This window comes from Exophiala dermatitidis (assembly GCF_000230625.1).
Source record: "Exophiala dermatitidis NIH/UT8656 unplaced genomic scaffold supercont1.6, whole genome shotgun sequence".
NCBI lineage: Eukaryota > Fungi > Ascomycota > Eurotiomycetes > Chaetothyriales > Herpotrichiellaceae > Exophiala > Exophiala dermatitidis.
Window position 1 is genome coordinate 1,317,320 of NW_008751651.1, and position 20,102 is coordinate 1,337,421.

Below are 20,102 nucleotides of genomic sequence, written 5' to 3' on the forward strand. Positions count from 1 at the left end.
AACGCTAACAAAAAATTATTGAGACTTCTGACGGATTTAACACCTGCCAAGTTCTTCTATCTCCGTTGCTCGGCCCTTCAACTTCACTATCACTGAAGTATTTGCAACTTTTGGTGGGAGGTTTGCCGTAGCGTGAGCACAACAGTGTGCTTCGTGCCATCCAATTTACATGGAGTATTTTGAGATATCGAGTCCGAGAATGGAGGTGTACAAGCACGATTCGAGAACGATATCTCGTGGTTCAGGGAAAAGCATGGTCACGTGAGCAACCAAGCAAGGCTGAGGTCTACTGTGGACCATACGGTTCACGATGCAGTTTTGATATACTCTCAACTTGAACGTCCAATGCTCGGGTTTCGAAGTTGTCATTTTGGGTGTCTTCCTGTCGCGAGGCGATAGAGCGGTCTTTAAGATGTACATGTAAAGGTCTAAACTACCGAATAACGCGACGAGTGGCTGCAGGAGGAAGGACTCCTACACCCAGATTAACCACTAATGAAGCACCATGGCCTTCGGCGAGCGTCGGCCAAGGGCAGCTATTCTCTCCTCCGCCGACCTTGTCAAAATGTTCGATTGCAGCATACCGACTCACGGCAACGACTGTCCGATTTTTGGGTACCGACAGTGAACGTGCAAAGGCAAGATGCCGTTTCAGATGCTACGCAGCTCCTCATCCGAGCTGGCTATCTACGACAGGCCTATGCCGGCATCTTTCAGATGCTCCCACTTGGGCTCCGTGCCCAGGATAAACTAGAACGACTGATTGACAAACATATGAGGTCGATTAAAGCTTCCAAAGTGTCGTTGTCCTCCATAACATCTCTGGCGTTATGGCAGAAATCCGGACGATGGAAACCGGGGGCCGAGTTCTTCACGTTCAAGGATCGAAAGGACACGGACTGGCTACTGGCACCTACACATGAAGAGGAAATAACCACCTTACTCGCCGACCTGATCCACTCTCCGCAGCAACTGCCCGTCCGGCTGTACCAAGTCACCCGTAAATATCGGGACGAGAAAAGGCCACGAGGCGGGCTTCTTCGAGGTCGGGAATTTCTTATGAAGGACCTATACACTTTTGACTCGACACCTACGCAGGCACATGCAACATATGACGAAACTCGAGGTGCATATCGCAATTTCCTCAACGAGCTCACCGTCCCGTATATCGAAGCGAGGGCAGAGTCGGGTGACATGGGCGGGAATCTCAGTCATGAATATCACTTTCCCAATGCTGCCGGAGAGGATATTGTGATTACCTGCACAGACTGCGATTATGCTCGTAACGAAGAATTCGTTTCGCAAAAGGCATTTCCTCCCCGACCTGTCGAGGGTATCGCAGCGCGGAGCCCGACGTCGACACCGGCAAGCGACTCCAGCATGCTCATCCATCAAGACTTTGTCAGCAAGGACGGGCGTAAACTTGTCCGTGCCATGGCACCAAGAGTTTCCGAGCGGACTACGAATGACAGTTCAGTTTCTCATGTTGCTGTGAACCCGTATGCCGTCAAAGCAGCTGTGGACGGGGTGGTGGAGATTGATTCCGGTTTGCAGCAGCCATTGTCCCACTTCGAAGGGGTGCTGGACACTACTGGTGCGAATGATGATGCAGACAATTGCCCGTCGGTGTATTATCTTCTCGACTTTCGAGTCGAATCCGAATCAGTTTACGACCTGATTGGCCAGGACTTGGAACGATACGCTTCCAAGAATGTCAAGTTCTACATCATCAGTGCTCCTCAGGATGGTAGCGATCGCATCAATCTGCTTAAGCACCGTGCTGGAGATCCTTGTCCGCAGTGTTCGAGCGGCAAGCTCCAGTTGCACAAGGCCATCGAGGTGGGCCATACATTCCACCTAGGTACTCGGTACAGTTCGAAACTAGGACTGAGCATAAGGTCCGCGGATGGCAAGGCTAACGTACCAGTCGAAATGGGCTGTCATGGAATCGGCGTGTCTCGACTGATTGCCGCCGTGGCGTCGTGCCTCGCCGATGACCGTGGCCTCAATTGGCCCAGAGTGATTGCACCGTTCGAGGCGGTTATCCTGGCTGCAAAGCCTGACTCGAAAAGGATTCAGGCGGCGGAGCAGCTCTACGATCAGCTGTCCGCCCCAGGACCTGCTGCCGTTGCCGCCGATGTTCTCCTCGACGACCGCCATGACCAAGGTCTTGGATGGAAATTGAAGGATGCCGACATGATCGGGTATCCTGTGATTGTCGTCCTCGGCAAGGGATTTGACCGGGGCATGGTCGAGGTGCAGTGCCGTCGCCTCAACATCAAGCAGGAGGTGGAATTGGAACGGGTGGTGGAATACGTGCGTGATCGACTCAAAAAGCTCTGAGGACAACCTACAACTACTCTCACATTCAAGTTGTGTTTGTTGAGCTGGATCGGTTGGAGCATAAAAGCAAAAGAAGATACCCTCCTCTTAAGATAGTGTACAAATAAATATCCGCATATTAAGCATCCTCTTCAGATTACCCTTCATCAGTATAACATACAAAGCCTGCATATGAAGAAAGACATGTCTGTACCGTTGGTGACCAGGGAGGCTCCACGGGTTCATTCAGTGCTGCAGTATCAGTGCCCACAGACTCGCAGCGCAGCCTTGCCGACAAGGCTGTGATGTTGGAGTACCTAGAATTTCCCCACCATGTCGCTACGCGCAGTCCTTGATTTGTTCCGGTCCACAACTACAATGTTGTTACAGCGCAACTCACCTTTGTGAACTATCTTATTCTTGACAAACCCGCTGCCACTGATCCCCGGAAAACGTACAGTACTGTCCATATTGACGACTATCGACCAAAGTTGAACCAAACCATCCAAAATGTCCTCCCAACCACCCCAAAACGCAGTCGACATCACAACCCTCTCGGTCCAACAGCTTTCGGCCCTCCAGGCCCGGCTGTCACAGGAGCTCGAACACCTGACCACATCCTACCAGCGTCTACGGGCCGCACAGGCCCGGTTCAAAGATTGCATCCGGAGCATTCAGCAGGGTGTCCAAGGGAAGAGCGGAGGTGAGCAGAACAGCCTTTCTTTTCCCACTGCACCCAAAGAAACTATCCACACATCCTGGATCCTTGTCCCAGAGAAAGATAACCATATTCCTCGCCGGGCTGGTGGCCATGGTCTCTTGCCAACGCAACACAATCACTCAACACATTGCTTGCCCGGTGTCTATCAATCCGCCAAACGAAAATCAATCCACTAACTCACACGAGCAGAAACTCCCCTTCTCATCCCATTGACGACCTCTCTCTACGTCCCAGGCACATTGGCCGCGCCCACGTCCACGGACTCTTCCTCTTCTTCTTCATCTACAGTCCTCGTCGATATCGGAACAGGCTTCTTTGTCGAAAAGACTCCCGAGGACGGGATCAAATTCTATACGGGCAAAGTGGACGATTTGGGCAAGAACCTGTTGGAAATTGAAAAGGCTGTGGGGGGCAAGAATGAGAGTCTAAGGGTAGTTGAAGATGGTGAGTTTTTGTTGACCCTAGTCATAGACTCTCTCGTCCTCTGTCCTCGGTCTCTCCCGGTTTCATCATGTGTCGCCTGTTTTGCTGCGGCGTTGCATTAAATCCAACCCGACCCAACCAAACGGACATATGATAATTGTACGGTCGGCCGACTTACTGACTGTGTTTTCCAGTGCTGAGGCAGAAAATGCTTGCGGAACAGGCTGCCGGGTCGGCACCGACAAACCAGCCGAGCGCCCAGGCGACTGTTGGATAGATATAGATACAGGTACCTAGGTGGTGAAGGTGTGGTTCAGGGTGCTTTGTGAATTTCTTCTTTAGACTGGACTGGGATCAGCCAACACCAGTAGTCTAGGTGGGCTACATACATCCTACCAGGTATTGTACGGTCTCAAAGAGTGGGAACTATGCTTAGCGCGCCTGGTACACTGCTGGCTTACCCCCTTGCATTTTTAGCGGTTGTGAAACTACCTTTGGGGCCGATGTTGGCTTAGAAGCACTTGCATTTTTGGTATCTCTGTTCTCATTCTAGAAACTTTTGCACTCGCGCTCATCAACTAGGAAGGAAAAAAAGAAAACTCATAGCTGGCATTCTTTGCCAGTGGTACCGATTGTACCTTGATAGACGCTAAGGTCTCAATGCACATGCAGAACCGTCTGAAACTGTGACGGATAAGCGCCTCTCCCTTGTCAACTTTACCCTTCCCCATAAGCATGCCAGGTACACAGCACGGCTTCTGGACCATTCCTTGTCTGATTAAGGCCATCGCGGGCGTTGACTGACTGCGCCTCATCCTCACGCCTGTCCGTTCTGACTGATCATGGTGGACGAACTGGCTCCATTGACCATGGTCGCACCATCGCCCTCACTGCTGGTACCTGCACCTGCGGCGATTTGGTTCATAGCTTTGGCCAACAGATCCTGCAGCTCCTCAACCTCGCTGACGAACTTCTTGAACCCGAGAGGCAAAGCTCGGCCATCGTCGACACCGCCTTCAGGGAAGAACGTTGCGACGGATCTGACCCAGGTCACGTCCTCGCCTGCCTGGACATTTGCAAATTCGCCCATCAGGTTGTCCCATTCGGGGTAGTAGTACAAGGCGTGCCACTTGGTCTCGACCGGGTGAGGAGAGTACTGAGTAATTCTGTCATCGTAGACCTCCTTGCGGCGAAGCTCGAAGAATGCGTCGGTGTCCTTGAATCGCCACTTCTTCACTGTGATCTCCGAGACGGTTGTAAGACCCCTCTGTCCTGCAGGATATCTGATGCGACGATGAGGCATGGCTTTGATGCCATCCTTAGGACGGATGAAACTGATGTTGTTTCCAAACTGTGCCATCATCTGGGAGCGAGCTTTGTTCACGTGCATGGGAAAAGCGTCCATTGTGATCTGGTAGTCGGGCCGTTCGAAGTTGAAAACACTGAGTTGAAGGCGAGAGACCATTTGATCGATTTCGACCCAACGACGTCCTAGCATTTCGTATTCGTCGCTGTCGTCGCCGATTGGGTTGATGACGGTTTCCAAGCGAAGAATTGTCTGGCTGTTTGCAGCTGGGAAATCGAAGTATGCGCCATAAGATTCGACCGCATCATGAAACTCCTCCATGCCATCAAGAATGTCGGCTAGTTCGGTAATGTCGCCCTGTCGAACCGGAAGGCTGTTCATACTAAGCTTGCTGCGACCTTTGGTGGCCATGAGGTAGAAGTCTTCGAAGGAGTACGTAGTCGAGCCATCGGACGGCTTCTGGAACAACTTGAACCCTAGCTCTCCAAACACGACCCTCATACGCACGTGTTGTTGGGAGATTCGAAGTCGCTTGATTGCTGCGTCCATTGTCTTCTTCATCTTCTTGCGGTTGTTGATGTTAGTGAGTCGACGTTCCTTCGCCCATTCAGCTTCGTCTGGTGCCGGCTTGCCATGCAGGGTTGGAAGATAGGAGTCGCTCAGGGGGTCCTTGTCTTCGAGTCCAACACGATCCCGGTAGACTGAAAAGTCGGGAAGTTGAACAAGATTGACGCTCGTCAGTTGATCTCGTCGACCAACAAGCTCCTTGATGAGGTTCAACACTCGTTTCATGATGTTCATGATATCCTTCTCATAGTGCGCCCCGATGGTGATGTGCTGAACCCCCTCAGCGTGGAAGCCGATGTAGCAGTTGTAGGTGCTTCTGAGTTGATCTAGAGTATCAGCATGGTGGTTGGCGAACTCTTCGATGTCCAGCTCCCGAGGCCATAGGAAAGCAGCTTCGAATTGATAGTCGATCGAGGCCTGCTTCAAGAGGTCATAGAATGCCTGCTTTTTGCTCTGTCGTTCAACGCGATGCTCTAAGCGACCGTCGACGGCAGTAGATTTGGCAAACCTCGGGTTATTGTCTTTACTCTTGCTGAGTTCTTCCTGCCACTTTTCAAGAGCAGCCTTGGTGTCGATAATCTGCTGTTGTGTGCCCCAAATGAATAGCCTGTCATCTCGTTCTTCTGGCTTCTTGATGTAGGTGCCGAATTTCAACATGATATCTTGTAGCGTGCGCAGCGGGTGTGGTCGACTGGATCGATCCATTCTCAAGGTCTTGGTCTTCTGAGCTCGCCAGTTTGAAGGGAGATGATACTCTGCATCTGGGGGAATGCCGCCCTCATAACGGATCTGTGCGGCACTCTTGTTCACAGGGGGTCTTCCTGATGCGACGTGTCTACCGCTGGGACCACCTCGAACTTGGTGAGCCTCATGGGAATGTTGTTGTGCTGGACGGCCAGAAGTCTCTGCTGCAACGCCAGGTTGACCTCTGGGCACATAGGCTCGGGCTCCACGTGCTCCTGCAGGTTGGGCAAAGCCTCCATCGACAGCTGCGATTCCTTTGTTGATGGCCTCTGAGGGAGCGTATGAGTAGGAAGTTGCTCCAGGCAGGCTGGCTTCCTCCCAGCCTGTGATGACGTTAGACTGGACGCAAAAGCTTTCAGATGTATGCACATACGGTCAAGGTTCAGGCCTTCGCCCTCGTGGCTGTATGATCGGTTAGCTGATGAACCCAGCAGGAGGATTTCGCCCACACTCACTCGCTCATGGTTGCTGTTCCGCGTCTTGCTTCAGGTGACTTTAATGTCCAGTGTCCATACACTTGGACAGTCTAAGAGACCTGAGAGAACGGTGTGACGAACAAGAAGAAAAGAAGAAAAGAGGGAAGAGGAAGAAGGAACTGTGAACGAAACTTTATACCCATAGGTACAGCGTCACGCTAGCGTGTATGCCTCTGCGTGACAAGGCAGCTCACGTCGCTTTGGATCACGTCGCAGGTGACAATAAAACAAAGGACACGGGTTGATGCGACCAAAGTGATATCAAGAGCAGCCTGAACACAGCCAGAAGTGACAAGACAAGGGACACTTCATAGTAATCGAATGTCCTAGACGTCGATCGAAGATTCTAGAGGCTTCGAAGTAGTCCGCCCATTGATCACTTTCGCTGTTGACCCCTGCACGATATTGTAGGTAGTGAATATGGATTGTCCCGTACCAGAAGTGCTTTCACGAGACAGTCCACCCCTGTCTTGAGACGGGTAGATCGACTGAACAGAACAAATGAGTATGTACTTCTGCAACACTGGCTATCTCAGAGCTCGTATCCCACAAAGACGACCTCTTCTTCGGAAGATTCCAGTCAGTTAGATGTTTAGATATAGAAGCTGGTTCATCTCCCTGTGGTATGCTGCGATATGTTGAGGGAACAGAGGAGTGTGAAACTTCGTAAAACGACATCTGCGCTACCGTACCAGGCCATATTTGCACTATGCCTAAGTTGGTTATATTGCAACGCGTACTAAGAAGACGCGTCTTGACGCGTTTTTGGCCATGGATCAAATTTAAGCCCCAGTTACAAATCGATGGGCCGCTAGAAGTAACCAGGCACAATCAAGGGTCTTTCCTCCTTGTGGCCCAGAGTAGATCACATCTGAGGTCTACATCATGCAGAGACAAAAAAGGTATTCCACCAAAGGAGGGCTTGTGCGCGAGAACTCGGATGACGAACTGGGTTACGATGATCATCCCTGGCAATGGATCTACGAATCCGAAGCCGGACCTCAAACGAAGGAGGACGAAGAGCCGCCCACGAAAAAGCGAAAGGCCAACGCCATCAGTCAGACCTCCAAAAAGCGGACTATAATCGGTGCACGTATGGGCTCTTTCGTCGTGCGAATAGGAGATCCTATCTTGTTAAAATCTCCCGAACAAGGGAAAGATTGGGTGGGACTGATATGCTCCTTTTCAGAGACCAACGAGGACGGAGATGATGAGATGTGCGCATACATTCAGTGGTTCTGCACCCCGGAGGAGCTGGCGTTTGGAAAGCGATCTAAAATCCGACCTGATGTTTTGCCCAACGAGTCATACATCACAGCCGATTTCAACATGAACCCTTTGACAGCAATCAATGGTAGAGCCACAGTGTTGTCAAAAGACGCCTTCTTTCGGAGGTATCCTGGTGGTTTGCCACCAAAGTCCAAGTCTGGTGCGAATCGATACTCAAAGACGATTCTGTGCCGGCGTGGGGTCAAGCAGAGAACTCTCCAGTTCACGGAGGATTTCGTCTGGGAGGAAATTTACAAGGGACCAGAGGATCTGTTAGACTTGATTGACTTCGTCAAGGAACAGACCAAGGGCAAGAGAAAGCATCTGCCCAGCAAGGAAGAGGATAAGGAGTACGAGCAGAAGAAAGAGGCAGACAATGAAGAGCCCAGGACGCCACACAAACGGCGGAAAACGACTTCGACCACCGCAACACCCAAATCCACCATGAAAGCATCCAAGTACACTACACCGACTCACAAACGAATCATGATCAAGAAGCCCATCGAGATAACACCTCTGGGAACCCGAGTCCTCTCTCCTTCTCAATACCTGTCCACGCCATACTCACACGCCCGCACGACTCTTCACGTTTCTGCTGTGCCGACGGCCTTGCCTTGCCGGTCCGATGAGTTCAGCACTGTCTATTCGCACCTTTACTCCGCCATTGTGGACGGCTCTGGAACTTGTATCTACATCTCAGGCACACCGGGAACAGGTAAGACTGCCACTGTGCGAGAAGTAGTGGCTTCATTACACCAAGCCGTGCTGAACGAAGAATTGGACGATTTCAACTTTGTCGAGATCAACGGCATGAAGGTCACGGAACCACACCAATCCTACTCTTTACTCTGGGAAGCGTTGAAGGGCGACCGGGTCAGCCCCCATCACGCTTTGAGTTTACTAGAGCAGGAATTCTCGCATCCTTCTCCTCGCCGTATTCCTTGCGTCGTGCTCATGGACGAGCTGGACCAGCTGGTCACCAAGAATCAGAGCGTCATGTACAACTTCTTCAACTGGCCAGCGATGCGGCATTCCCGACTTATTGTCCTGGCAGTCGCCAACACCATGGATCTGCCGGAGCGAACGCTGTCAAACAAAATAAGCTCCCGTCTGGGTTTGACGCGTTTCACATTTTCCGGATACACGCATACACAACTTATGGAAATCATCTCATCTCGTTTGCAGAATGTCCCAGGCAATATAGTAGACCAGGACGCCGTACAATTTGCGAGCCGCAAGGTCGCTGCTGTTTCAGGAGACGCACGTCGGGCACTGGACATCTGCCGCCGGGCCGTCGAGATTGCCGAACAGTCCCAACAAAAGCATGAAGCTGGTCCTACAGGAAATGAAGACGATGGAGACGACGGTGCTGTTGCTGCAGGAACACCGAGCCGCAAAGGCAGGGGACCAGCCAACGACGCTGAGCAACCAAAGACGGAGCGAAATAATTCTTCTCAACAGCTCGCCAGGGTCACAATAGCCACGATCAAACAAGCAATCAACGAGGCGACTTCATCACCTATTGCACAGCATCTTCGCTCCCTGCCGCTTGCTTCCAAGCTTTTCGTCGCCGCCATACTTGCCCGTACACGACGCACGGGAGTGGCAGAATCCACATTCGGCGATGTCATTGTCGAAGCGAAGCGGATTGCGGATGTGGCAGAAAATAGTGCCATCCACGACTTCCTCCTTGTCGATGGACACAACAGCGAGAAGACAAACCCAAGCTCGACAATGCCGCGTATTTTGGCGCTCGGAGCGGCAGCCATGGAACTTGTGGAAGCAGGTATCGTAGCCATGGAGGCCAGAAGCAGGGGCGAAAGAGCAGGCAAAGTCAGACTGCGGGTGGGCGAGGAGGAAGTCAAAAGTGCTTTAATGGGGGATGCAGACGCCAAAGGAATGGGATTCAATGCTTGACAAAGGAAGGAAAGCTTTATCAATACAGTCCAGGAAATTCGTTTGTTGCATCACCTAAACAATACAGTATCAACATGCAGTGGTGGACGTCCCATTCTTTCAACAGCCAGGGCCCGTTTCAGCTGCTGCTCACTCACACCGAAATCAACATCTTCAAAGCCTCATGCTCCGCCGCCGCCTTGAACGTCGTGTACGCATTCACCATCTCCGAAAAGTTGAATTCATGAGTAATCAGATCTCCAGGACGAATGTTTCCCGCAGCAAACAACTTCAACAACATCGGCGTGGTAACTGCATCCACAAGTCTGGTGGTCAAGGAGATATTTGCATTCCACAGCTTCTCAATCTTCAAGGAGCAGCTGCTCCCATGCACGCCGACATTGGCAATCGTCCCGCCGGGCGCAACCAGGTCCTGAGCCAGTTCCAGAGTGGGAGCAATGCCAACAGCTTCGATGACGGCATCACAGCCGGTGTTGTCAGTGAGTTTCATGACAGCTTCCTCGGGTGGTGTGTTCCCGCTGTTGATAGTGTGGTCGGCCCCGAACTTCTTCGCGACCTTGAGTCGGTTATTGTCTTTATCAATGACAACGATCAAACTGGGCGAGTAGAGTTTGGCCGTCAACAGCGCCGCCAGCCCGACCGGTCCCGCGCCCACTATGGCGACAGTCGACCCCGGCTGCACCTTTCCATTCAACACGCCGCATTCGAGGCCCGTGGGGAAAATGTCCGAGAGCATCACCAGCCCCTTTTCGTCGACTCCCGCGGGCACCGCATGCAGTCCGCTGTCGGCCAGTGGGATTCGAACGTACTCGGCTTGAGTGCCGTCGATGGTGTTGCCTAGAATCCAGCCTCCCTTCACGCAGTGGCTGTACATGGCTCGTCGGCAGTATGTGCATGTTGCACAGCTGGTGATGCAACTGACTAGGACGCGGTCTCCTTTTTTGAAGCTCGAGACCCCGGCCCCTGCTTCGTGCACGATGCCAACGCCTGCGTTGATGGTCAGTCAGCGAGGACGTCTGACATGCCGTAAGGGTTAAGCTCAACGGTGGAACTATAAGGGTTCTTCCACGAAAATGGGAGTATTACATACCTTCATGTCCAAGAATTCGACCTGGCGTGCACGTCGGAACGTCGCCATGCAGGATGTGGGTGTCTGTCCCGCAAATCGTCGTGTATACCACTGCCACATGCCATGTTCAGATCCCAGCCGGTGAGATGAGAGGGAGAGCAGGAAAGGTCGTGTCTTGACCAATGGAACGGTCCACGAAGATCAGAGCAGCGCTTATTTACACACCTTTCACAATGGCATCTGTAGGTTCCTGGATCTGCGGGATCGCACGGTCTTCCAGGGCACATTGGCCATTACCTTTGTAGACGAGTGCCTTCATGATGGATATAGTATTTTGATGTCGACTAATTATGCTTTCACTATTTTTGTGCTTTCCTTTTTTTTTTCAAGAGATTGAGTACTCGAAGACATTAATATATATACCGCGTTTATCTAATTGAGGGGTATAGAACTCAGCTCACTCTCGGATCCGGTGGGCTGGAACCTTGTGCCAATGTTTCAATGGACAATGCCGAGTGTTGCTGTTCGGTGCTGGTGCCCCCATTGGCCGTGCTTCGCGAATCGACGACTGCCAATGTTGTGCATCTCAGACCACTTTTCAAACCCGATTCGTTGAGGGTCTCATGACTGTGGGTGGATGCGCGGTGCGGAGGCCGACATCCGTATGCGGATGTTCTTCGAGAGGGGGATCCGAGGGTACCTAAGGTAGGTACCTGAACATGAAGGAAGGGAAAGGCTACTGGCCATGCCAGTGGAAAAGCAAGTGATTAGCATGTACCTTATTCAGCCGACCGGACGCAACGGTCATGCATACCAGGGAACACTAGGAGAGGGAGCTTGGATCTACAACGGATACCATGTATTCTTGTCGGCCATGGTGTCTTTGTGCAACGTGCGACATCGGCCATGTCACTAGGTATGAAATCGTCTCTCCATGTCCCCGCAGATTGTCGCAGTGGACAAAATAACGCTTGCAGTACAGTAGCTATTGGCAGAATCCATGAGTAGCTAGCTACCAGGTAGGTATTGTAGACGGGCACCAATAGTAGTCTCGATAGACGTGGCCTTTATATCATGCTTTTATCTCAAGTTCGTCGAGTCAGCCCTCTTCTGGCCACCCTGCTTATGTAGCAGTCTGGACCTTGATGGCTTCGGCAACCGCATTGGCCAAGGTATCCATGACGTCCTCTGCGTCAATGAGATAGTTATCGCGTCTGTCGTACAAAGTCCCTCCTTCAGCCCAGATCCTCCTGAGCGTGAAGAGGGTGGCCAAAGGCTTCTCCGCGGCCCACGCTTCCTTCTCCAGCCTCCTCAGCTCGTCGAGGCTTGTGTATGACACTTTCCACGGCTGGCCACCGGTCTGCTTCTCAAACTCCGCGAGGATTTCGGCATCAGTGGCCGTGAACGAGTTGACTCGCAAGGCTTTGTTGCGGCTTGCATCTGCGTGGAGGGCAGCAAGAACAACCAATTTACCCACACTAGTCTCGTCAGGACTTTCTAGAACTTCTCAGGAACAGAAACAGATTTTCAAACTTACTCGTGCATGGTGGTGAAACTGATCTTAAGGTTGCCGTCCCCCAGTAGAACGGCAGCCTTGTTCTTGACATCAAAACTTCCGGCTTCTTTGGCGGCGGAATTGGCGCTGAAGTAGAGTCCCGGCTCGCCGTCGGCGTAGGGGCCCGTGACGACAAAAGTATGGTCCAGTCGATCACAGGACCGCAAGGCTGCTCGAACTTTCAGTTTCTTCTGGTGAGGGATCTCGTGCGCTGACGCCGGTCCGTACTCGACATCCGTGCCATATTCGGATGGGAAGAAGCGGTGCACCGACGGGCTCTCATTGGCTAGTCGCACAAGTTCCAGTTGATGCTCAATGGCTCCTCTACCCAGGCAAGAGATCACCGTATCAATACCTGTGTGGTGACTTTGTCAGTTCATTTGCATCCCGATTCGGCTCGGTTCACTGCCTTCCAGGGAGGGGCGTCACCTTCGTATGCTTTTGAGACATCGTCGGGTTTGGTCAGGTCACCAACGATGATCTCAACGCCTTGGCTTTTCAGAGACTCGATTCGGTCGGATTTGGTTTGAGCTGTCGTTGGCGACGTGAAGACCGCGATCCGCTCGAACTTGGACTTGTTTCGCACGATTTCCCGTATGATGCGGCTCCCGACCAGCCCGGTCGCTCCAAAGACGAGCAGCTTCTTGCATGCAGAAGAGGAGGTGGAAGACATTCTTGCAGCTTGAAATGGGTAGTTCTCGCTCCTGTCTGGAAGAACTAGTACGGAAAACCAACTATCGAGAGGCCAGATCAGGCTGAGCTTTGGTGGGCATTCAAAAGCAGTCGGGGGTGTGCGCTCTTTTGTTTTCCTCTTTTGCACCCTTAACACCGTAGGATGGCTGCTCGATGAGCTTTGTTTGCGAACTGTTATTAATACCAGCAACACTCACTTGGGTGCCCCAGTAGATCAAAGATCACGTCTTAGCGGGGCTCGCCTGTCAACCGCTGCCCGTATAGGAAGAGCGTTGTGCTACCTTCCGTCCACAGGAGACTCAAACCCCAACAGTGAGCGCAACGCTGCAAAAATCTCAGGGGATCCTTCACTAGAACAAACCTGGAAATACTACTACACCTTGAGCCGTAGGTTTCAAGCACGATGGACTGAAAGGTAGTACAGTGAGGGACATTGGAGGCATCTACCAAACGGCGTAATCCTATAGCCGGTTCCAGTTAGTAAAGAAGGGTAGCATGATAAAGCGGCAAACCACTATTGCCTCGTCTGTCCCCCGCAACGCGGAACGCGATGTACAGTGCCTTGCGTCTGGTCAACTGGCAACCCATTCCAAGTCTTCGTGGCCTGACGAGGCTCCTAACACAGTATTGATCTGACGACATGGTAGGTACAGTGATGGAGTTTATATATTCAAGACTAACTCGCGTAAAGGAGAGCCCTCACGAACAACAGCAGAGCCTGTTGCTCTCCCGGATCATCACAAACATCGTACGTCGACCCCATCTATAACCAGCAGTGACCTTGTCACTGAGAGACCACACCGTTGCAGGAAAAGCTGAATGAAGCCGTGGCGATGATGAACAGAAACCTCCAGGTATGGCCTGATCCGGGCAGCGTGGGAATATCATGTTGACGAGGAATTGCAGGAGGTCAATATCCAGAACATGAATGTAGAACTGGTCGCACAGATGTTCAAGAACTACCAATCCAATGTCCTCTTCCACCTGGAAGGTGAGGGATACCTTCTCTAGATTTCTCATGTCTGGACACTGTTGACAGGGGTATAGCAACGGAGAACCTCAAGGATCCGATTTGAAGCAGACGAGAATGTCCCTATGGAGTGAATAAGGACTCCACGACGATCAAACGACGCTCGCGATGCCTTATGAGGATCATATCTCGGCCCATCTCTCACTTTGGACGGCTGCCCTGGTCTCGGTTACTGTTCGAACTGCATTCCTGACAGTTGAAACATGCGCTGTTTGCAGGCTGCCAGCGCACGCCGTAATCGGGTACGCCGCAACGTATTGGTGTTACTGCGCTGGGTTTGGAGACAAAGAATCCAAGAACAGGGGATTTGATTTTGCATGATGGCTGGCACATGACTGAGGGCTCTCGCTGCACATAGCCTACCTGGTATGTATTGGAAGCCATGTAGCATGCGCTCTTCAAAATGTCAAAGGCAGGCATATTGTCCCTTGCTACGAGGCGCTACAGCGACCCGGCAGAGCCGCCCAAGCCTCCAATATGCAAGTCTAGAAAGGATCAGATGTGTAATGTCACCGCAATTGCAAAAGTCTACTGGATTTCTCTGGTCGGAGTATGAGTATAGCATTCTTCGTAAGCGTCGTTGTAAGTCGAGTTGATCTACCACATATTTCTCCACATGTGCCCGAGAAGGATCGCGGATGTTTGCGCAACAACCACCAACTTGAATTCTTGCCCGCAGTTCAAGTTCCTCATTCACCCTTCAACACCAACATGTCGCACTGTAATTAATTGTTTCCTTTCCGCGTCTTCCAACAACTACCCACTGCCCGGCTAAAACCATTCGACTTCCTGGGTGCTTTGCCCGGGCGATCACATACCGCAGCCGCTGCCTCTAGAATGAATCAGACACCATGACAATCACCAACATCTCCCGCATCGCCTCTGAGCGTCGGTTGCCTACGCCTCCACCCGATGGCCAGACGCGCTCGCAACCACGGATATACCCTGCCCCAGACTTTCCTTTCAAAGGATACCAACCTCCGCAGCCGGATGGCTGGCGACAAAGTGCTGCTACTCCGGACGAGAGTGCGATCGTAATAGACAATGGTAGGCAAATATTGACTCGATTTTCGAGGGAGGGACACAAGCTGACGCGCAAATATTACAGGCGCCCATACGATCAAAGCCGGCTTCTCCTTCGACAAGAACCCGCGACTTCTCGTGCCCCCGATCGTGGCCAAGTTCAAAGACCGAAAATACAACAAATACTGTGCCTATGTGGGCTACGATGCATATGCCGACGCGACGACGCGTGGTCAGATCAGGACCGCCTTCGAGCAGAATACCAGCATCCCGACGAACTGGGACATTATGGAGGGGATCTACGATTATATCTTTCTGAAGCTCGGGGTCGATAACCAGGGCAGCGTGGGTCGACCGTTGGTGGTCACGGAGGCCGTCGCGAACTTGCCTCACAGCAGGAGGATGATGAATGAGATGCTCTTCGAGTGCTACGGTGCTCCCAGTGTCACCATGGGCATTGACAGTTTGTTCTCCTATCGCTACAACAAGGGTACATCCGGGCTGATTGTATCCTCCTCCCACACGTCGACGCATGTGATTCCTGTATTGGATCGGAAACCTCAGATGCAATCATGTACCCGCCTGAATTGGGGAGGCTCTCAAGCTCAGGAATTTCTATTGAAGCTTCTGCGCCTCAAGTATCCCACGTTTCCTGGCAAGATGACCATGGAACAGATGGAAACCTACATCAAGCAGTACTGCTATTTGTCAAGGGATTTTTCGTCGGAAATCGCCACCTATCTGGACTGGACCGGGCTCGAAGAGGAACGAGATATCATCATCCAATACCCTTACACCGAACAGGTGGTGGTTGAAAAATCGGCCGAAGAACTCGCCAGGATAGCGGAGCGGAAGAAAGAATCCGGACGTCGTCTGCAAGAGCAAGCTGCAAAAATGCGGCTGGAGAAACTGATCAGAAAAGAGCAGGAGCTCGAATACTATCAATCAGTGCATAAACAATACCTGGAAGCAACTACCAAGAAAGAGCAACGGCGAATCTTGGACGATGAAGAGCTCAAGGATGAAGCCGCGCTAGAGCGGGTCATCCGGGACCTGGACAAGTCGATCCGAAAATCGCGGAACAAAGAACTTGGGGCACCCGAAGAGGAAGAGAAGCTCGAAGAACAGCTGAACAAGTTTCCCCTGCTTGACGTGCCGGATGATCAATTGGACGAGGAGGGGCTCAAGGAAAAGCGGCACCAAAGACTGATGAAGTCTGGAGTCGAGGCCAGGATCCGAGCCAAGGAAGAGAAGGAGCGGGAAAGAGCGCGTGCCGCCGAGGAAGAGAGACGCGACATTGAGATGCGAGAGACTCGGTTTGACGAATGGCTCGCGGGTCGGCGACGGCAACGAGACCAGCTCCTGGCTAAGATCAAGGAGCAAGCTAGGCAGAAGGCGGATTCGGGAAACCGCAAAGGCATTGCTTCGCAGATGCGCATGAAGACCCTGGCCAACCTGGCCGCAGATGGACCGAAAAGAAAGCGCAGAGGTGGAGGAGAGTACGACGATGACTTTGGTGCCAACGACGAGGACTGGGGAGTTTATCGGACGGTGGCTACCGAGCCAGCAAGTGACGACGAGGAACCCGAAGAAGATCCCTTGGAGGCGTTGAAGGCCGTGGAGAGTGAGCTTCTAGAGTTCGATCCCGAGTTCTCGGAGAAGGACACGATTGAAGCCCAGAATGACTGGACCAAGAGTGTATTGCACGCATTCCTTCGGGGAGCAAGGCCTGCCGACCCCGACAGTCAACGGGAAGCAAACCAAATCCACCTGAACGTTGAACGGATCCGCGTGCCCGAGGTTGTATTTCAGCCAGGAATTGCCGGTGTCGACCAGGCCGGGCTGGTGGAAATCATCGAAGGGATCGTCATGGGCCGGTTTTCCGACCGTACTCAACAACAAGCGCTGCTCACGGATGTCTTTTTGACCGGTGGCAATACCATGTTCCCGACCTTTGAGGAACGCCTCAAGACAGAGCTGGTCGCTGCCATGCCGGATGATTTCACAATCAATGTGCGCAAGGCCAGTGACCCCATCCTTGACGCTTGGAAAGGCGCGGCCAGCTGGTGGAACTCCCCCGATACCCCTAGTCGAGAAGCTGCCACTGTTACCCGCGCAGAGTATCTGGAGAAAGGAAGCGATTACATCAAGGTATGTTTGCTGTTTTCTGCTGTTGTAGCTTACTTGTCCAAGAATGCTGACTTTGATATAGGAACATGAGCTGGGCAACTTTGTCTCGCCGCTCTATGGATTTGGAGGATGATGCTGAGCTCCACCGGGGGCATGTGTATTCATTGCCGGATATGGCGAAAGATGGGTTTCATACAACCCGCAAAACTTGGGCCCGGCCGTGCTTATCGAGACGGCACTGTGTTATCCAGCATGGTGAACGATCAGTTGGCGCCGCAGCGGTGTGAAATGTCGGCTTAGCTTTTGCCGGACACGACAATGCTGCTACTACGATGGGAAGTGTGCCCAAGGCAAATCCGGGCAGTTCCTCCAGGCAGCCAGCCGCGCCGGACAACAAACCTCACATTTGTAGGCTCATGAAATAAGTACGTGGGTCCATGGGATACGAGCACGGTCATGAAAATGATCATGATGATCACGCAGCGGATGAGAACGAATAGATCTGTCATTCATCAAGACAGAAGCACTTATGCTCCCCGGTATCCAGCCTCGTCCAGGGAAGGACATGGTCCCGATCACGATCAGTCTCGTCCTCAATGTGACGGCGGCAGCAACGTCGTCGAAGAAGCCCTTCGGGGCTGGAGATGGTTAGCTGCCAGTGGGGCTTGTTATGTTATCCATCCTACGGGAAACCCGGAGGCTTCAAGGTCGGCAGCGTTTATACCGTGATGGCCACACCTTGTTATTACAATGAAATGCTGGCTTTTGCCCATCCCGCCGCTATGTATGTCAAAGATGGCTGTAGTGGCTGCACAATCAATAGTAACGTAACGTGGACATGCTTCGCACCGTGGCCCTGGTAGTATTACCGCGCGAGTCCTCGTCCTCCCTCCCAGTCTCTCTCGCACTCCATTTCGCCGCATGCCACTGCCGCCGCTGCTTCTTCCCTGAAATCAACTTAGAAAGAAAGTCTTCGTCGCTCTCGGCTCAATCATGGCTTCAAAGGAGACCAACTTACCAGCACTGCCGCTGCCGTCGCTGGTGCCGGTCTGTGTCTGTCCCACCATAGTAACGTTATGTTCATTGTCCGTGAGAAATGCAGTAACGGTCCTCATGGTCGCATTGCCATTGCCATTCCCAACTCCAATTTCCAAGCCAGGCAAGTCAACATTCACAGTCAACGCGTACCCAAAATGCGCAGCATTTATAACCGGAACGGCAATAGTACCATTCTCATTGACATAGGCACTAACATAGACGTTCTCGACATCACTGTCTGCATCGACGCGAACGGCTCCCGGTCTCGCGAAGCGAAAATACGAGGCGAATGCCCACAAACGCCTCGAGACAAAGTAGTCATCATACTGTAAACGGATCAGGGCGTTGTCGCCTGTCGTGTTTTGCGCGCACCACCAGTGTACGTAGCCCGATGTGTCGGAGTTGACGAGTGCGTTGTGAATGTACATTGCCCATTGGAGCCCTTCAGCCAGCTGGCCAGTGACATCCCAATAAGGGTTCCATTGCCCGGTGCCATCGGCCCATTCCGTCATCAGATTCGGTTTGCCGCCGGCCAAATTGAACGGTCGTTCCGGGTTACTTTGGTAGTTGTGCCAAGTAGCGACATCAAAGACATCTGTGCCACCGGCCTGCTCCAGCTCGTACAAGATGTTCCGCTCCTGTCTGGCGCCCGTGGCATCGCAGCATGCAACGCTGATATTGGGAAAAGCCTTTTTAGCTGTCGGATAGAGAAATTCCAAAAAGTCTTTGGCTTGGTATCCGTCCGATTCCATACTGGCGTAGGTGATGGGATTGAAGTCGGGCTCGTTGTACGCGCCGAGCAACGACACTTCGATCCCTTCCTGTTCGTAGAATTTTACATATTGGACCAGGTAGTCGGCATATGCCTGGCGCCAATCAGCTGTACAGTTGGGACTGGTGTCGCTGCCTCGCACGCCGCAGATCAGGCCGCCGTTGTCCTCGGTCCCCACGGTCTTCATGCACCCTGGCGCAGACCATGCGTCGGCATAGACGTAGATGTTGGGATTGTATTTCAGCGCCGTCTGCGTCAGCTGTAGTTGACATGTGTCGTTGCCGTCCCAGACGTAGTTGAACGGTCCTGCTGGGGTTGCTGGACATGCTGGTAGGATGGACGCCACATCCCCGGCGACATGGCCTGGAGTCGATCCGATGTCGTTGCGCACGATCGATAGGCCGCCGACGTTCTCGTCAAATAGGATCTGAGTGACTTCTTCCTGTTTGTCGGAGGACAGGCCTACTGATCCGAATTGTTGACATGCTATCCCGAATGCCCCGGAACAGCCGCCGCCGATCATGGTCTGGTGTTTTTGGGCTGTGTTGACTTGGATCTTGGCTGAGTATGTCGTGTTGGGCGCGTAGCTCCATGCTGAAGAGTGTCCACTGCTGGCGACGGCGACGGCGGCAACTGCCAGAAGGAAGTCTTTCATGATTCTGGGCCGCGGTGGCTGCAGTGGCAGTTCAGATCAGGCAGGTTTGGCTGCTTGACGGTGTCGAGATTGACATTTCCACCACCTCAGTACGAGCATCGAGATAGCACACATCTTGCCAATACAAAGCATTATGTACTCTCGTGCAGGATCTTGACAACGATCGCGACGATGATCATAGTATCCCTAGTTCGACATTTATCCATCGACTTTAACCACCGGCGATTCTCCGAGGTGAGGCGCTAATCAGATTTGGAAGGAGGTGGTTGTTGGACGTCGTTCAATGTCCCCACAGCGACATTCTTTTGGAGATCTCTCCCTCCAGCTTACCAAATTACCCGGAGCGAGGCAGTCGTACATTTCGAGCGGGATAGTCAAACCGCCCTCGACAG

The 20,102-nt window shown here is 52.4% G+C and overlaps 9 protein-coding genes across 9 annotated transcripts; 5 read left to right on the forward strand and 4 right to left on the reverse strand.

The window, feature by feature from the left end:
* Positions 1–495: 495 nt before the first annotated feature.
* On the forward strand, positions 496–2,343 carry HMPREF1120_07307 (prolyl-tRNA synthetase; the record flags this gene model as incomplete). Its single annotated transcript, XM_009161528.1, has 1 exon — positions 496–2,343. The coding sequence occupies one exon, from the start codon at positions 496–498 to the stop codon at positions 2,341–2,343; it is 1,848 nt and encodes a 615-aa protein (XP_009159776.1).
* Positions 2,344–2,832: 489 nt separating this feature from the next.
* HMPREF1120_07308 (prefoldin, alpha subunit) lies at positions 2,833–3,743 on the forward strand (the record flags this gene model as incomplete). Its single annotated transcript, XM_009161529.1, has 3 exons — positions 2,833–3,025; positions 3,233–3,487; positions 3,661–3,743. 3 exons carry the CDS (start codon positions 2,833–2,835, stop codon positions 3,741–3,743), a joined length of 531 nt encoding a protein of 176 aa, XP_009159777.1.
* A 200-nt stretch (positions 3,744–3,943) lies between these two features.
* On the reverse strand, positions 3,944–7,195 carry HMPREF1120_07309 (uncharacterized protein). Its single transcript, XM_009161530.1, has 3 exons — positions 6,539–7,195; positions 6,457–6,485; positions 3,944–6,406 (listed from the first exon to the last, which is right to left on the reverse strand). Exons 1-3 carry the CDS (start codon positions 6,544–6,546, stop codon positions 4,284–4,286), a joined length of 2,160 nt encoding a protein of 719 aa, XP_009159778.1. The 5' UTR covers positions 6,547–7,195; the 3' UTR covers positions 3,944–4,283.
* Positions 7,196–7,444: 249 nt separating this feature from the next.
* Positions 7,445–9,745, forward strand: HMPREF1120_07310 (origin recognition complex subunit 1; the record flags this gene model as incomplete). The annotated part of the gene is made up of 1 exon (XM_009161531.1): positions 7,445–9,745. The coding sequence occupies one exon, from the start codon at positions 7,445–7,447 to the stop codon at positions 9,743–9,745; it is 2,301 nt and encodes a 766-aa protein (XP_009159779.1).
* A 133-nt stretch (positions 9,746–9,878) lies between these two features.
* HMPREF1120_07311 (alcohol dehydrogenase) lies at positions 9,879–11,133 on the reverse strand (the record flags this gene model as incomplete). The annotated part of the gene is made up of 3 exons (XM_009161532.1): positions 9,879–10,732; positions 10,836–10,925; positions 11,040–11,133. The coding sequence occupies 3 exons, from the start codon at positions 11,131–11,133 to the stop codon at positions 9,879–9,881; spliced, it is 1,038 nt and encodes a 345-aa protein (XP_009159780.1).
* Positions 11,134–11,937: 804 nt separating this feature from the next.
* Positions 11,938–13,042, reverse strand: HMPREF1120_07312 (isoflavone reductase; the record flags this gene model as incomplete). Its single annotated transcript, XM_009161533.1, has 3 exons — positions 11,938–12,292; positions 12,352–12,724; positions 12,799–13,042. The coding sequence occupies 3 exons, from the start codon at positions 13,040–13,042 to the stop codon at positions 11,938–11,940; spliced, it is 972 nt and encodes a 323-aa protein (XP_009159781.1).
* A 515-nt stretch (positions 13,043–13,557) lies between these two features.
* On the forward strand, positions 13,558–14,138 carry HMPREF1120_07313 (uncharacterized protein; the record flags this gene model as incomplete). Its single annotated transcript, XM_009161534.1, has 5 exons — positions 13,558–13,686; positions 13,754–13,810; positions 13,872–13,916; positions 13,969–14,053; positions 14,110–14,138. 5 exons carry the CDS (start codon positions 13,558–13,560, stop codon positions 14,136–14,138), a joined length of 345 nt encoding a protein of 114 aa, XP_009159782.1.
* An 805-nt stretch (positions 14,139–14,943) lies between these two features.
* Positions 14,944–17,378, forward strand: HMPREF1120_07314 (actin beta/gamma 1; the record flags this gene model as incomplete). Its single annotated transcript, XM_009161535.1, has 3 exons — positions 14,944–15,139; positions 15,201–17,266; positions 17,328–17,378. The coding sequence occupies 3 exons, from the start codon at positions 14,944–14,946 to the stop codon at positions 17,376–17,378; spliced, it is 2,313 nt and encodes a 770-aa protein (XP_009159783.1).
* Positions 17,379–18,198: 820 nt separating this feature from the next.
* On the reverse strand, positions 18,199–19,710 carry HMPREF1120_07315 (glucosylceramidase; the record flags this gene model as incomplete). Its single annotated transcript, XM_009161536.1, has 1 exon — positions 18,199–19,710. One exon carries the CDS (start codon positions 19,708–19,710, stop codon positions 18,199–18,201), a length of 1,512 nt encoding a protein of 503 aa, XP_009159784.1.
* Between the last annotated feature and the right edge of the window lie 392 nt (positions 19,711–20,102).